The 16,224-nt window shown below is 35.9% G+C and overlaps 1 protein-coding gene across 1 annotated transcript in view; it reads right to left on the reverse strand.

The window, feature by feature from the left end:
- CHD2 (chromodomain helicase DNA binding protein 2) overlaps positions 1 to 16,224 on the reverse strand; it is a 121,765-nt gene that overhangs the window by 18,922 nt on the left and 86,619 nt on the right. The window contains exons 26-34 of the mRNA XM_063089056.1: positions 15,916 to 16,091; positions 11,823 to 11,864; positions 10,372 to 10,511; positions 6,536 to 6,674; positions 6,230 to 6,380; positions 5,000 to 5,122; positions 3,629 to 3,757; positions 2,529 to 2,669; positions 577 to 711 (exon numbers count right to left, since the gene is read on the reverse strand). Of these exons, the coding sequence (XP_062945126.1) occupies positions 577 to 711; positions 2,529 to 2,669; positions 3,629 to 3,757; positions 5,000 to 5,122; positions 6,230 to 6,380; positions 6,536 to 6,674; positions 10,372 to 10,511; positions 11,823 to 11,864; positions 15,916 to 16,091 (1,176 nt within the window). The remainder of the gene's footprint in view (positions 1 to 576; positions 712 to 2,528; positions 2,670 to 3,628; positions 3,758 to 4,999; positions 5,123 to 6,229; positions 6,381 to 6,535; positions 6,675 to 10,371; positions 10,512 to 11,822; positions 11,865 to 15,915; positions 16,092 to 16,224) is intronic.

Here is a 16,224-nt window from a genome sequence, read left to right on the forward strand (position 1 = left end):
CTCCCCTCTTTTACTCTTCCTTCAAAACCCAAGTCAAACATCACTTCCTTAAACAAGCCTTCCTGACATCTCCTGACTAGGCCAAACCCCAAAATCCCTCACAGGATTTCCATAGTATTCAATCTCTCTCCTCCACAGCCCCACCTCAGTAGCACTAATGATTTGTGTAGTTCTCTATCACTGCTACTCAAATGTGAAGTCTACAATGATAGAAAGTTATCCACTCAACATGGTAACTTCAGGGGCTGGCACACAGAAAACATTCAATACATGTTAGCTCAGTGAACACTCCTATTCGCCAAATGTCTCTAAGGGCCCCTACAACCTTTCCAAATGGGAGCACAAGACATGAAATCCAGTCCCTAAACTTCTTCCTCACAAGAGAACCAGTAAGAAAATCCCTTCCTGCCAGCCTGTTTCACAGCACATGTTCTTAAGGCATTATAAGCAATGTCTTTCCAAAGTAACTTACTAATGCTTAGATCAACTACAGCTCTGTGGCTGGACCTGTAAAAGGTAGAGCAACAGCAAACACTGTGGCTGCAGGCAGCGGCATCCCTCACTTTCAGGACTTACTATGCTGAATGTCTCCTGGTCCAGATCATCATCCTCATCCTCTCCAATGGGGACAGGTTCACTTCCTGCTGTAATATGGACAGGACCCTGAGATCGCTTTGATTTACTTGAAGATTTGGCATCACCACCTTTAGGCTTTTAAAAAAGAGTTACAAGGAATCATTGTCATTTGTGCGATCCTGTCTTGCAATGTGGACTTCTTACCTATGTTGCATTACTATACTGGGTAAATATAATGGCCTCAGTTAATAAAAATGGTAAAATAAAGTCCTCTAAGACATCATGAAGACAAACTTACATGATTAATAGCTTAATTATAATTATTCCCATGTCTGTCTCTAAATATACCCAATTATAACTTAATTGACCCAATTAACTCAGCTTCATCAATGCTATTTTTGAGCTTCTATTTCCTCATCCATAAAATGCACAAAAAATGTCATCAAAAGGTTAAGACTGTAAACTGGCAGAACTCTCCTGGAGTAGTATCATATAGCAACTTTTATTAAAAGCTTATTTTTTGATTTAAGGATTTGTATTAACTAAATTATTGCAAAGGACTGAAATCTACATGGATAAATCTCAAAATTATATTGAATGAAAGGTTACAGAAAGATATATATAATGAATTCATGTACAAACATTTTTAAACACATAAAATAGAATATAGTATGTTTTATTTCTGGTTATATAGTATATATATAATATTTAGTACAACTACAAAAACACAGGAAGGTTTTAAACCTACTTCAGAGTAGTGGTCATGGGGAGGAGAAAAGAGGGAGGAAGAGTAATGAAATCAGGGAGAAGAAATGATGGGGGGAGCTTCGACAATATCAGTAATGAGTTCATGAAATACAAAAGACATTAGCTAAAATAAAAAGCCACTTGAAGTAAACATAAAAAAAATGAAAACAACAGTTGTAATATCTGTGCAGTGGACAAATCAATGTTCATTGAATTGTTCTTTGTGCTTTTATTTTTGAAATATTTCACTTTAAAAAAAGAATGTCTTTCTGTGAGAGTACAAATGCAAAGGTATTTGTCACAGTACAGTTTACAAAACTAAAAACTGGAAAGCAATTTCAGTACGAAGAGATTTAAATTGCTTCCAAAGTGTTAAAACCAAACAGAATCCTCCCTGTCTATTAAAAATGGAAAGTTGTGATATACTGCTAAGTAGGGAGAAAAGACTATCTAAAAAGTCTGAAAAAAATCCCAAAAGTTCTTTTTTTGGAACTTTTGTCTTATGCATTTAAGTACAAATATAAAATGAAAATCTACTAGAAATCTACTACTCATCAAGAGATCTACTAGAGTTACCACTGTATGGTACAATTATAGCATTTATTTGTATGTTTTAGCAATGATGAAGGATTAAATGCAAAATATTTTTTTTCAGAACTCAGCAAGCAAGCACACATGCAACACTGTACCAATTCTATGGTTTGGAAGAAACTTCATAAAACTCCCAACATGGTTTGGAATAAACTTCATAAAACCCCCAACATGAAGATTATATAATAGCAGAGCTTTTCAAAATCCATTTCTACTTCAATAACTCTTGGTAATATTTGTTTTGAATCCTAAACTCTTCAAACATTCAAATTCATTTGTGGACTGTGCTCTTCTAACGTGAATCTGAGAAATATTTCAAGTAGTTACCTGTAAATACATATTTCTCTCACTTGTCCCAGCTCATTCAAACATTTCCCTTGAAATATGTAATAAAAGATCAAGTGAAGGCCTTCCCTATTAAAGAACACGCCAAACTTGCAAGTCCCCCTCTCTCTGCAAGGAGGGGTGCAGGCATCCCTCCAACAGCTTATCCTTCTGGGATGTACCCATACAGAAACAATTATTCCAGGACCCTCAAATCTCATTTTATTTCTACATCCAAAAGGGGAATTCAAAGGCTTTGGATATCCCCTTAAGAAGAATGGCATCAATACCTTCTCTTTCTTATCTTTTGACTTCTTCTTTTCCTTGTCCCCTTCTTTGTCTTTCCTAGAACTCATTTGTTTCTCCTTGTTCTCTTTGTTCTCTTTCTTCTTCTGTTTTTTTTTCATTGGACTTTTTTCTAAAGCATCATCCTAGGAAACAAATTGGGCTATGAACTTTTTGCCACAAACTTTATATTTACTCATTTACTTTCAGGAGAACGATGCACTGACCCAGTGGTTCATCACTGTGTCTATACTTAGAAGCTTGTTTTCAAGCATTTGGCCTCAAAGCACACACACAATTCTAAACTCTCTAGTAATAACCAGTTAAGGCTGTAAAGGCAGAGGCTCTCTACTTACATCACCTCATTTAATTCTCATAGCAACTGTTCAACATAGGCATTATCATTTCCATTTCACAGGAAAAAAAGCAACAAAAAAAACCCCCTAAAACTGATGTCCAAAGAGATTATACACCTGCACACAGGCAGCTAGTAACTGATGAGGTTGCTAGTATCTGAATATATGTACATATGACACAAATCCATGCTAGTTTCTGTACCCAATGCCAACCCTCTTGGAGCTAATCTCAAAGTACAATTATACTCTTAGATTAATGACATAAAATCCCATAAAGTTATCACTCACTGAAACAACACAATGAGTGATACCAATTTTACTTTTCACTTAGACCAGAGGTTACAAACTGGCAGGCCTTGGGCCAAATCTGACCCCCAGGAGATTCATTTGGCCCAACAATTAACTGAACTGCATAGCAGCTGCCTCCTTTTACATTAGGCATGAGCTCCCTGGGTAACCACAGTCCCCACCACTCCCTATCATTCCCAACAATGAGGCTAAGTGTCTACTGCCATTTAGCATTAAAACCTATATTCATTCCCTTCATTTACTTTTACTATGTATGAATTTGCAATTGCCGATTTAAATAAATAACTATATTCCACTCTGACAGATTAAGCAAAACATACTCTATTTTAATTTTACCTACTCTAGATTTAAACCAAATACATTTCAAATGATTTTATAAAAGTTAGCAAAACAAATATAGCCATAAAGAAATAACTCTCAAATGAAATCCAGCCTTGTACCTTTACTTCTCCCTCTTCTGATGGATTATCTGAGTGCCTAGGAGATGAAAACTCAATCCCATGCTCATCTTTCAACCTGGGCGCTTTGTTTTCCTTCTTTACTCGAGGTTTCCGTTTCTTTAGTTTTGCCTGAAAAGAGAGAGAAAATGATGATAAAAACTATAAATCAAGTCCCTCAAAAGCATGACCAAAAAAATAACATTATGACTTTTGGATATAGTAACAGCCATATAACTCAAGCAACATAATTCAGAGGAAATCAAAGAGCATAACCAATTTTACCTGAAAAAGAAAAACCAAACCAAAAGAAAACAAAAAACCTGTAGGCCTTATACATTTCCTAAACCACATAAAAAACATCCATATGTTGACTCCATTTTTCAGAATTACAAAAAAAGGGGGAAAACATCTTATGTACAAAGATACAAATAAAGATAATAATAGTAACATTAAAAAACCTGGACGTAAGCTATATCTAAAAATAAAGAAAAGTTTAAGATCTACTCAAATTTGACACAGTAATCTAAAACAAGTATAAACATGATCTAATCTCTCTCTAGAACCTAACGCATAATACATTACAAACTCAACATATTATCTGGAGAATGATATTTCTTATGACACCATTATGTGAAATACAACAAGATGTGGGATTATGGTGATATTTTTTTCTAAAATTTGTTCTACTTATGATACAGGGCAATTAATACAAATGGCATAGCTATGAGAGCACTTAAGGAACATGCTACACAAAGGCTGCTAGTTCAGGATGTAACTTATAGTGTCTCCTAACTGTGATTCCTATCTTTCTAGGCCTGAACTGAAATAAGATGGGGAAATAAAAAGAGATAAAGATCAGATGAGTTCATTACCAACGTAGTTTGTATTTTTCACTGAGCATGTAAGATAACAATAACTGAAGTACAGTTTCTGAATTAACTGTGGATTCCAATATCCGTTTTAGCCCTGGGATCCATTATTACAAGTAGCCCAGAGTCAGATATAACAATAGGGAAACACACTGGTATTCAATACAGTAATTGGAACTATGTTATAAAATTGAAGAAACAGGATAAAAAAACCAGTAAGTCAGTACTTCTGGACTAGTGGCACTGGGGAGGGATGAGGATTGTTTTAAAGCAATATTTAAGGAGAATGGATTTATAAAAGTTGTCAAATGCTGAGGTCAATTATTAAAGAAACGTTTCTATTATTACCAACCAAACCATCATCACTGGTATCTCACAAGCAACATCTGACCATGCGTAGGTAATATTCTGTGCAGCACTCAGAAAGGGCATCTCTTTTCCTACCTAACTGCAGGTTGGAGCCCCAGCCCCCTGAAGAACACTTAGCTAGCAGCGCACTCACCTCTTCCCCACCTGTCACGGCCCCCTTCTTCTCCAGACCCTTCCTAAGCAGCTTCAGCAGGTAGTCCGCTCGGGTCTGTAGCTGCTTCCCCTGAGGCTTTTTATCTGTCTCCACGGGCAGAATCTTCAACAGGAAAAGAAGAGAAGCACCCGCCACCACCCACATCTAGGTTAGTAGATCAGGATAAACAGAGACAACAAAGAACTGAACACAGTCCTTTCCCTCCCCAACCATCCTATCTCATGTCCATGGCTCCCAGTCACTGAAAATCCCTCACGAGCCGTTCTCATTTTACAAAATGGGATGGAGAAATCCAGCTCTCCCACTGGCTCCTACCTGTGCTGTTAACAGGGTAGAACAACTCAGGTAGGAGGGGCTTGTGGCTTCATCTGCTAGAGCATCCCAGCCGTCGTGGATTTCCTCCTTCCAGGAGCAAGGAATCCCTGGAGCTAGGTTAAAGCTTCGTTTTAGATTGAAAATGCTTCTTAGAGCATTGCCGGAGAGCACTGAGCTATGCCAGGACATGATCCATTCCCTGCTACCACAGTTGGACCTCTCAGGCCAGACTAGATTTGGTCTCAGTGCTTATGGCAGGGTGCTGTCACCCTCCTAAAACCCAGATGGGATGAGCATTGTTTGACGTGCCAGGAAAAGCCCTGCCAGGAGCACAACATGGAGCAAATCTTACTAAAATTTGAACCAGCTTTCCTTGCTTACGACTCTAATCATGGCCTTGGCTACTTGCAACAGATAGGATGGGAGGCTCGATTTTGTGGGAGAAGTACAGCCAGTGTTTAATTCCATTACAAAAAATACCAAGGTGGCACTCATTTTGTCTTTGTGTGTAGAACTGAAATATGGTTATTTCAAATATCCTTTTAAACAAAGTGCCAACAATTAAGGCCAAGGAATGTTATTATTAATAAACATACCCTGGTATTTATTGTAATGAGATTTAACCTATAATAAATACCAGAATTTTAAGATTTCTCCTATAATTTCCCAAAAATTTCACCTGGCTATTATATTTCCCTTTATCTTCATTTATAAAACAGTGCCATTGCCACAATCCACTAAAGATGGTAATATTTCCAAGAATAAAGAAATCCCAGAAGTTTACTATTATACTAATTTCCAATTTGGACCCCCCTCCAAAAAAAGTTAAAATTAATCAATATAAAAATATCATATAACACATCTAGAAATCTCTAGGCTCACAAAGTCACTCACTTTGTCTGTTAATTTGAGCTCTGGATCTGTTTTAATTAATTCCCAGTTTCCATAGCCATGTTCATAAATCCCCAGCAATAGGCGAGAGTCGTCCTCCACTCCCCACTCTACATCAAAATGTGCAGCTTTGACACGACAAGTCAAGCAGTATCTAAAGAGATTTTGAAAATAGGGAGACATTAGAAGAGGGGCCTTTCCGATATGTTAAAGGAGAAACAATGATAACACTACAGAACTATACATAGCATAACCTTAAACCTATTTTCTTATGGCACAACCACCCATGCATGTATATAAAATACTCACTTTTTTTTTTCTTCAGGGTCCACAGGAATAGACTTATGCAGCATCTCAAACTCTTCTTCATGTTGGATAATGGATTTTACATTAACCTGAACTCCAGATATCTTGATTGTTGGGCCTCTCCTTTTCCCTGGTCCTTTCCCTAAAGAATACCAATTTCATATTAATTAAATGAAAATTTGCTGAAGTTCCACCAAAACCATGTATCACCAAGCCCTGAACTTAGTCCCTCTATATTGATCTCCAGCTTACTGTTAGTTCAAAGATATCTATAACACCAAACTTGAGAAAAACTTTTGTCTTACAGATTATAAGATTATAATGTATAGCTTATATGCTGTTTTACAGATTTTTAAAAATTTCTCTATCTTGTAAAATAACCTTTAAACAAATCAGCTTTATAAGATGTAGGATTTCTTTTAATATACTGATGTTTATAATTGTATTTTAGTCTTCCTGTTTGGTTTTCCGTTTCTGGTTTTGGCGGCTGGCTGGTACGGGGATCTGAACCCCATGACTTGGTGTTACAAGACTGTGCTCTAACCAAGGCTGAGCTAACCGACCAGCTTTCCTGTTTGTTTTATACTGCTCTGGCTCTAAAATTAACAAAAGAAGATACTGAAGGTACAATATTAATTCTGGAGTTTTTTTTGTTTTCCTATTTATCCCATTAACAGAACTGAAAGAAACTCAAATATTTTAAAGATGATTTATACTTGATCTTTATAACACCACTGCTGAAAAAGTATGAGATCAAGTATCTAACACATTTAAAATGATGAACAAAAGGAGGCATGAAAAGATCACCCTAACCCTAATGTCAAATTTAAATGATCCCAGAAGTAAAAATAAAACCCAGTCACTCTAACCAAAGAGTCAAAGTTGAAATCCACAAAATAACACCTCTTGTTTGTGAGGAAAGATGCCTCTCAATAGAAAATCGGCAAAATATATGAATAGACAGTTTACAGAAAACAAAATGCAAATGGCCCTTAGAAGAGAGGCACAATCTTGCTCATTAAAAGAAAAATGAGATATCATCTTTGGCAATATCAAACCAAAGTATAAATGCATTTTCTCCAGGACCCAGCACTCCCATTTCTAGACATCTATCGCAAAGATACACTGGCAGAGATACGAAATTGTATATTCATTAGACCATTTATAATGATAAAAGGCTGAAAGTAACCCAAATATTCATTACTAGAGAACATAAAAGTATAAATTGACATCAATCTACATAGTGGAATACTGTGTAATTGTAAAATGAAGGAGAGTGATCTTAATGATATGGAGTGATCTCAGATGTGAAAATAAGCAGGTACAGAACAGTGTGTCATATGTTCTCCTTTGTATGAGGGGAAATACATACTCTCTCACACACTTATACAGTTAAATTTTTAAAAAGAAACAACAGAAAGATAAACTCAAAACTAATATAAATGGTGACCTATGGGGGAGGAAGAAAACAAGGCTATGGTACATGGATGAATGCAAGATTCTCCAAATGTACGGTGTTTTACAGTTTTGACTCTGCACCATGCAAATGTTTTACATAATTAGAAAAACAAAGATAAATCGAAATGAGAAAAGCAATTGCTAAAAATTTTAAATAAATAAAAACAAAAGAACCTGACTACATATTAAGTTGGTGGTGTAACACACAGAGAAAAGAACTTCAAATAATTTTAAAATATAATATTTTGACTATACACTATTAGCGGTTGTATTCTAGGGACAAAAAGAAATGCAAAGAAATTAAACTTTGCATTCAGGAGTCTTATTTCTAACAGTTAAGATTAATATTGTTACTTGGAAATGTATAATACAGGATAAAGCAAATACATAATTATGCTAACATTTTTAACAACAAAATTTTCAGCTTAACAGAAAAGAGGTATCAATAATCTTATATTGGAACTGGAAATGTCAGCCTGAACTCCAAATATCCCAAAATCAGTAAACAGGAAATACAGGTTTAGGGGAAACAAATTAAACAATGACAAGACGAACCAATCACCCAGATCCAGAATAAGGACAGGCACACAGAAAAAAGAGGGATGTAGGGGAGAAGAGGACCGATATAAGGAAATATCTCCAAATTACACTGTGAGATGGAAAAAGCAAGGTATAGTGTACATGCTGCACTACCACTTGTGTTTAAAAAGAAAAAAACATTAATGAAAAAACATTTATTCATTTTTTAAATTTATGTATTTTTAAATGTCTCAAAAAAGACAAGAAACAATACAGATACATGTTTTTCATTTTGGGGCCATGTAAACAAATTACTTATTCAAAACAATTACAAAGAAAAAACACTGTAAACAAAGTTTACTTTTGGGTGTATTCTGGATGGATGCTATAAAAGCACATATTCAGATCATTGTCCATACCATTCAAGTTTCTTTTACAAAAAAAGAAAATATATCTTTAAAAGTTTTGGCTGCATCTAAGATATTTTTTAATTCTCTTAATTTCAATAATATCCTTAAAAAGAAAATTCTAAACACAAATACTCACTTCTTTACTTAATAATAATAGCTTACACTGCAAGCCAGACACTATGCTAAGCCCTTTATGAGGATGAAATTAAAATCGTCCCTCAGTATTTGTAGGGTTTGGTTCCAGGACCTCCGGCAGATACTAAAATCTGTAGATACTCAAGTTTCTGATAAAAAAAAATGATGTAATATTCGAATATAACCTACCCACATCCTCCCATGTACTTTAAATCATCTCTAGATTACTTGTAATACCTAACACAATGCAATGCTATGTAAATAATTGTTCTACTATATTATTTAGGGAATAATGACAAGAAAAAAAGACGCAATTTTTTTTCCAAATATTTGATCCACAGTTGGTTAAATACACAAATGCAGAATCCACAGATACAGAGAGTAACTATATTCAATTAATTACCTCAATCCTTTGAGGTAAGTACTATTACTGCATTTTGCAAATGAAATAGTTAAAGGGGTATCACCTGCCCAAGGTCTTATAACTAGGAAATGACAGAACCAAAATTCCAGATTAACTGGCTGCTTCCAGAGCCTAAACACTTTTCCACAGCTCAACAGGGCCTCTGAAGGGCATCCTTACCTAGTGTACTGAAAGGTGACAAAAGAATGGGGGAAATGGCACAGATAAACCACAGTCCAGACAACTGGAATGACAACACCCTCATTTCTTTGTTTGAGGTTCACTATGCGGGTGTCTTTTAACAATAACTACTTCAGAAGTCTCTCCTCACAACCCCACACCTCCTGCTTTAAGGGATATCACATGGGAAAAGCAAAAACATCCTCTGGTGTCTAAGAGAAAACACACTACAGGTCCAATCCAATTACAGCAAATTACGGTGGCATGAAAATCTCAATGTAAAAAAAATATTCCTCCAATACTTTACTTAGTCCAATTAATCCTCTAAATCCTTTATGTTCGTCACAACACAACAATATGTATAAGTACATCGAAAATAATTAATGACACCCATGGTCTATAATGCCCCTCTGTATTTGCAGGCAATATACGGAGGTGTCCACTCAGCTATGCCTTTCAGATCTTTACATCATTCAAACTAATTTCAACTTTCTATAGCAAAATAAAACGTCTTGTTTATCACTCTACATCTTCTGCACATCAGCTTCATTTGTGAGTAGCTCTGTGGGATCTTAGAACACTGAGCTCACATAAAGGTGGTTCAGAATACACACCTCAAAGCATTAGCCATGTGTGGGATACAACTCTGTTCTAAAAAAGCCCTTTAGTAACAGAAATCCCAGTCCATGAGTGCCAAGTTTTAGAGAATCACTGAAGTAGCCTTATTGACTTACCCTCGCTGGCATTTTCTTTCAACTGTTCTTCATATTCCTGCATTGCTGACACACAGCTGTTGTGAATCAGTTCACCCAGGCGTTTCAGATCAGCCACAGACTTATCTACCAGTTCAGCATCACGTGCTATGCACTCCAGCCTGAGGAATGACAAATATGGTGACACTTCAGGGCCCTCTGCTCACTTTTTCTAAATGTCACTAGGTCTTATATAAGCTTGCTCCTGCAAGGACACTTTTCTCCTTCATTGGTCATTCCAAGGTTCCAACAAGAACCCTTGGACAGTGACTAAAAGCTAACATTCAATTTCCATTGTAAAGAATTGCACCTTGGAATATTCCACGAATTAAAGTAATTCCAGAAAACAGAGAGGAAAGGATTCAATTTTGTCTATTAAATAAAAGGACTGTCTGCCAATGGCAGCAGGTGAAGTGCCTAAAGACTGTATGCACTAGTTTGTTTCTTAGTGTTCACTTTGTTTTTTACAGCACACTCATTCATTTCAATGTTCCTAGAAGCAGAGTTACTTCTACAATATTTTAGTTGACCTCCAAGTCATATGAAGCATATGAATACTTATTGGCTAAGAATAAGGCTGTCAAAAGGTGCCAAACTCACTTTCCCACATCCTGTTCTCAAAGATAAGTATTCTATCTCTGGGTGCTTAGCAACAGTCCTGGGAAGATGTACCTGAATTTCTTGGTTTGGCCTACTGCTACATTTCCCTATTTCCTCTCCAAATGGAGAGGACAAAACAAAACAAAAAAGGCTTGTAATTTTCATCCACTCCAGAAGTTTATAAGAAATAGATAAAAATTTTAATCAGGCACCTGACATTTCCTTTAAGTCAGTCCTATTATTTAGAGTATGTGTTGCTGATTTGTTCAAAGCAAAATACTAAAATATTTGAAATCGAGTCTTTTGTTAAAATTCAACCTCTCAATTCATTTTCTGAATGCTTGTAGAATAGTAACAACAGCTAACCCTTTTGGAAGTTACTACTGGTGAGAAGACATAAGCTCTTTACATTTAATCTTCATCACATCTAGTTAATTAGTAGAAGATTACAAAATCAAAAAGCCTTTTCTCTTTGACATTACTAATCTAAGAATTAGAATGCAAATAGTAACTACATATAGTCTTTTCAACTGGAGTGAGCTAAACATCCCTTCTGGAAATTATGTCTTTGTTCTATAGTTCTGAATGTACTTGCTTCATCTCCTCATTAAGGTAAAATCTCTGTATGCATGGTGTAGATGCCTTTATCATCTCTGCCACCCCTCCACAGGGGGACATGCACAAACAGGCACCCAATATATAAATGTTGTAAAAGAATGTTTCCAGGAAAAAAAAATGTTCCTGGCATCAGTACTAAATGGAAAATATTATCAAAAAAATAATCTGCTATATAAGGAAAGTGAAAGAGAATAAGTGACTATTACTGAGCTTACCGTTCAAGAGGAAGACCGAACTTCTTATAAGCCTTGATGAACCTAAGAATATGATCAATAAAACACAATAAAAAACAGAGACTTTAGCTATGTTAATGCCAACATATCGTGATAAAATATAAGCCATGCAAATTGTTAAAAAACAGAATGGGCCCAAACCTTGCAACTACCACTAAATTAATAAATGTTGAACATCTTTGAAACTAGTCAACTTAAAAAAATGAGTGCTGCAGATGCATTCCAATTAAAGATCAACTTTATTCTCACTTACTGATCATGAAACTGCTTAGAAATATAATAGAGAACTGGGACCTAACATGTCCTTATTAGAAGATACAAGTTTATGGAGTTCAATAGGCAATAAATGATCCAATCACCACAACTCTATTGTGATAAAACCTCAAAACAGATATCTGCCTATTCAGTCCACTATAATTACTTTCAATTCCATACTGTAATATTTTTTACTTTATGGTCAATGATATACCTTTAAAATTTTTAGGACTATGTTAAATAATTTTTGGAATGAAGCAAAGTAAAATAAATTTGGAAATTCTGCTGACTTCTCCTGCCCAAGCTTGTCTTCAACCAAAAATCCAAGCTATCCTTCCATAAGTCTCTACCCTACACCATGCTATATACCAACCCATGTCATCCTCTCCCCATCCCTACAAGCTAACCACTGGCGCCTTCACTAAAAAGCAAGAATCACAATAACTCAAGGGCACCATTGTAATATGCCAAATTACTATGATTAATTGGCTACGTAACAGTGTGAGAAAAAAAAAAGATCAGAGAACACGGCGACTGAAGAAAATTGGACTGAATACAATAACTAAGAAACAGTATTAAAGAAACAGCACGGATACAGAATTAGGAAAGTGATATATATGAGAGTGAACCTGAGGATTATTCCTCAACTCTACATTTTTCCTTCTTGATATACACTGAAATATTTTATGTCTGAAATAACATGACGTTTAGGATCTACTTAAAAGTAATTATTAGGAGAGGGCTGGCCGATTAGGTCAGTTGGTTAGAGCATGGTGTTATAACACCAAGGTTAAGGGTTCAGATTCCCATACTAGCCAGCTGCCAAAAAATATATATATAGATAAATTAATAATAATACTGAAGGGGAGAAGCACTTCCAGGATGGAGGAACTTGCAATCCTCCAAAAATCTGCTCTTCCATAAAAGGAACAAGAATACTGGCAAAAACTGTCAAAATCAACATTGTCAGAATTCTGAAAATTAACCAAAGGCTTGCTGCCATCTAAGAAGCATTTATTCAAGAAAATGGCTAAGACTTGGTAAGAATAGCAAGCTTTCTGGCATTTTAACTTGCTCTACTCCCATGCCCTTCTCCCCATCTCCACGACAGCCTTGAAAACCAACACGTTCAGAACTACAGTAGCTGTACCAACCAACAGCATTTAACAGCCACTGGAAGGAAAAGAACAGGTCTGGGGCTCCCCAAAAGCCCTAGCCCCAGAGAACAGTGCTATCTGACCTGAAAGCAATCTGAGAAGCTCCATTCTTAGGCTTGTCTTTATTTGACCTGACTCACAACTCACTCTGTGTGAAACAGCCCCATCCACAGTTCACTGGTCAAAAACAATTAGATGCAAAGGATTAACATCACAGCAGCCTGAGGCAACATTGCCAACTAGGGTGAATAAGAGGTAGACCAAAAACTGAAAAGGAAAAATCAGGAGAAATGATGTCCACAGGGCACTCTGAAAAGCTCTGATATATTCCTGAGAATCTAGAAGGTCTCTGAAAAGGTCCTAACCTCTCAATTTTGGCTAACCTTGAGGATCTGCACAAGCAGGAACTGAAGGTTAAGGCAGAGTTGTAAACTGCCTGCCAGAGCGTTGAAACATGCCCCAACATACACAACAAATCCTTCAACAAAGGCTGGTAGACTTATGGGCTCAAAGCATTTAAAGAAACCTCTGTCCAACCATTAACTGACCATTAAGCTAAAGGAGCAGCGACTTCAGAGAAGTAACCCAGAAAAGTCACTAAACCTGCAACAGCAACAGCAGCAGCAAACACAACCATCTCTGGCTGGAGAGGGGAAATCTGATTTCCAGAGCTGGCACATTTTATTACTTAAAATGTCCAGTTTTCAACTAAAAAATTATAGACACATAAAAAAGCAACAAGTATAAAGTGTACACAGGGAAAAAAAGTAGTTAATAAAAACTATTCTTGAGGAAGTCCAGAATTTGGACTTATAAGACAAAGACTTTAATTAGCTATTAGAAATATATACAAGAACTAAAGAAATCCAGGCCATAAGAATTAAAAAGAAAATATGAGAATAATATATCACCAAATAGAGAATACTATTGAAATTAAGTTGGTATTAGTACAAATTGAATAGTTCTAAGTTGAGATGTTACTTGGAATCTCCAGGGAAACCACTAAGAAAATAACTAAAAGGAAAAAAAAGGTAAAAGAAACAAAGTAATTAAAATGGTATACTAAAATATATCTATTTAACACAAAAGAAAGCAGTAATGAGAAAAAAATAAACAAAAAAGACATATGACATATAGAAAACAAATTGCAAAATGCAGATATAAATCCTACCTTATCAGTAACTGCATTAAATGTAAATGTGTTAAAGACTCCAATCAAAAGGAAGAGACTGGCAGAAAAGATTTTTTTTTTTTTAAATGATCCACTTATATGCTGCCTACAAGAGACACAAGTTAGATGCAAGGCCACAAATAGGTTGAAATAAAAAAGATATAAAAAGAATCTATCTTTTTTATTTCAAATACCCAAAAAGAGAGCTGAATTGGCTATACTAATATCAGACTAAAAAATAGACTTTAAGACAAAAATTGTCACTAGAGACAAAAAAGGACACTTTAAAATTGTCAAAAGGCCAATCCATTAAGAAGACCTATCAATTATAAAAATATATGCCCCTAACAACAGAGTCCCAAAATGGGACAAATAGATAAATACAATAATACAGACTTCAACACCCCATTTTCAATAAAGAACAACTAGACAGAAAAATCAATAAGGAAACAGAAGGTTTGAACAACACTAAATCAAATATACCTAACAAACATCTATAGAATAACTCCACCCAACAGCAGAAAACATTCTTCTCAAAATAATATTGGAAGTAGGAAGCAAGAGGGGGTATGATATACATATAAGATTGACTACAAACTCAAAATTGTTATGTTGATAAGTACGAGTGGAGGGTGTTATATTCTATTCTGCCAATATTTGCATTTATTTACATTTTTCCATAATAAATTAAGCAAAGAATAATAGGTGTAGCATTTAGGTGGAAGCAAAGACCTCATGGTTTCAAATATACTGTCCTTAAAGGACTATTTCATATAATTATAACATGGATTACACTATAAAGCTAACGTATGTTCATACCTTCTATTTTCTTTGGGCTTTTTAAAAAATAACATGAAAACAGAAAAAATGATTTGGAAGCAGCAATAATTTTAGATCCCCTTTTTTGGAGGGCATTGGGATGTGAACCAGATACCAACAAATATGGAATAAGTACTGACACAAAAACATGTCTAAACTTGATTGTAAGTGGAAAAAAAAGCAAGCTGTTGAACAACATATTGTACATACTACTAATGAACCAAACCAAACCACTACCAAACTGATGTCAGTACTAACACTGATGGGATTGGAATGGGGGGAGGGGGTAGAGAGGAGTAGCCTTATCTGTACCATTTTATTTTTTATATTTCTATTATTTCTTTTATATATACAGAAATATATGTCTATATATATGTATGTCAATTGTCTCTTTCCCCCTGGCTGGGCTGATGTTATGAAAACATTCTCAACCAGAGAACAGGAGGAAAAAACAAAAAGAGATGAGCAGCAAACAAGAGAAATCTCAACTGAGAAAACCCTGGAGAAGGAAGAAACATCCTGAAGATTTGGGGCATAACTCAGCTTCTCTTGTCTTTGTTATATGTAGCATAGTCTCTGCCAACCCTGTCAGAAATGTCAGGGATCGAACCAGCCCAAGGCTTACAGCACAACCTTCCAAAGAAGCTCAAGTCAGAGCTGAGCCTCCACCAACCTTCGGATCTCTGCATCAGTAAATCCCTCCACAAGGTCCTTCCGCACGCTTCGGGGGCGCCCTCTGCGCTTTGGCTTCTTGTCATCATCAGAGTCATCTGTCTCACTCTCAGAAGCAGAGGACCTCTGAGCCTGCCTCTTAGATTCAGTGTCGGAGTCACTGTCGTTTGTCTGAGCCTGAAAAAGAATGAGGCAAAGTCACACTGTAGCAAGTGTCAAGTTGAAGAGATGAAAAGAACTAAGACTAGCCCATCTTAATTCTTTAGTACTTAGAACTTCAGACAGGCAATTTTCCTTTAACAAATAAGGA

Source organism: Cynocephalus volans, chromosome 3, assembly GCF_027409185.1.
Source record: "Cynocephalus volans isolate mCynVol1 chromosome 3, mCynVol1.pri, whole genome shotgun sequence".
NCBI lineage: Eukaryota > Metazoa > Chordata > Mammalia > Dermoptera > Cynocephalidae > Cynocephalus > Cynocephalus volans.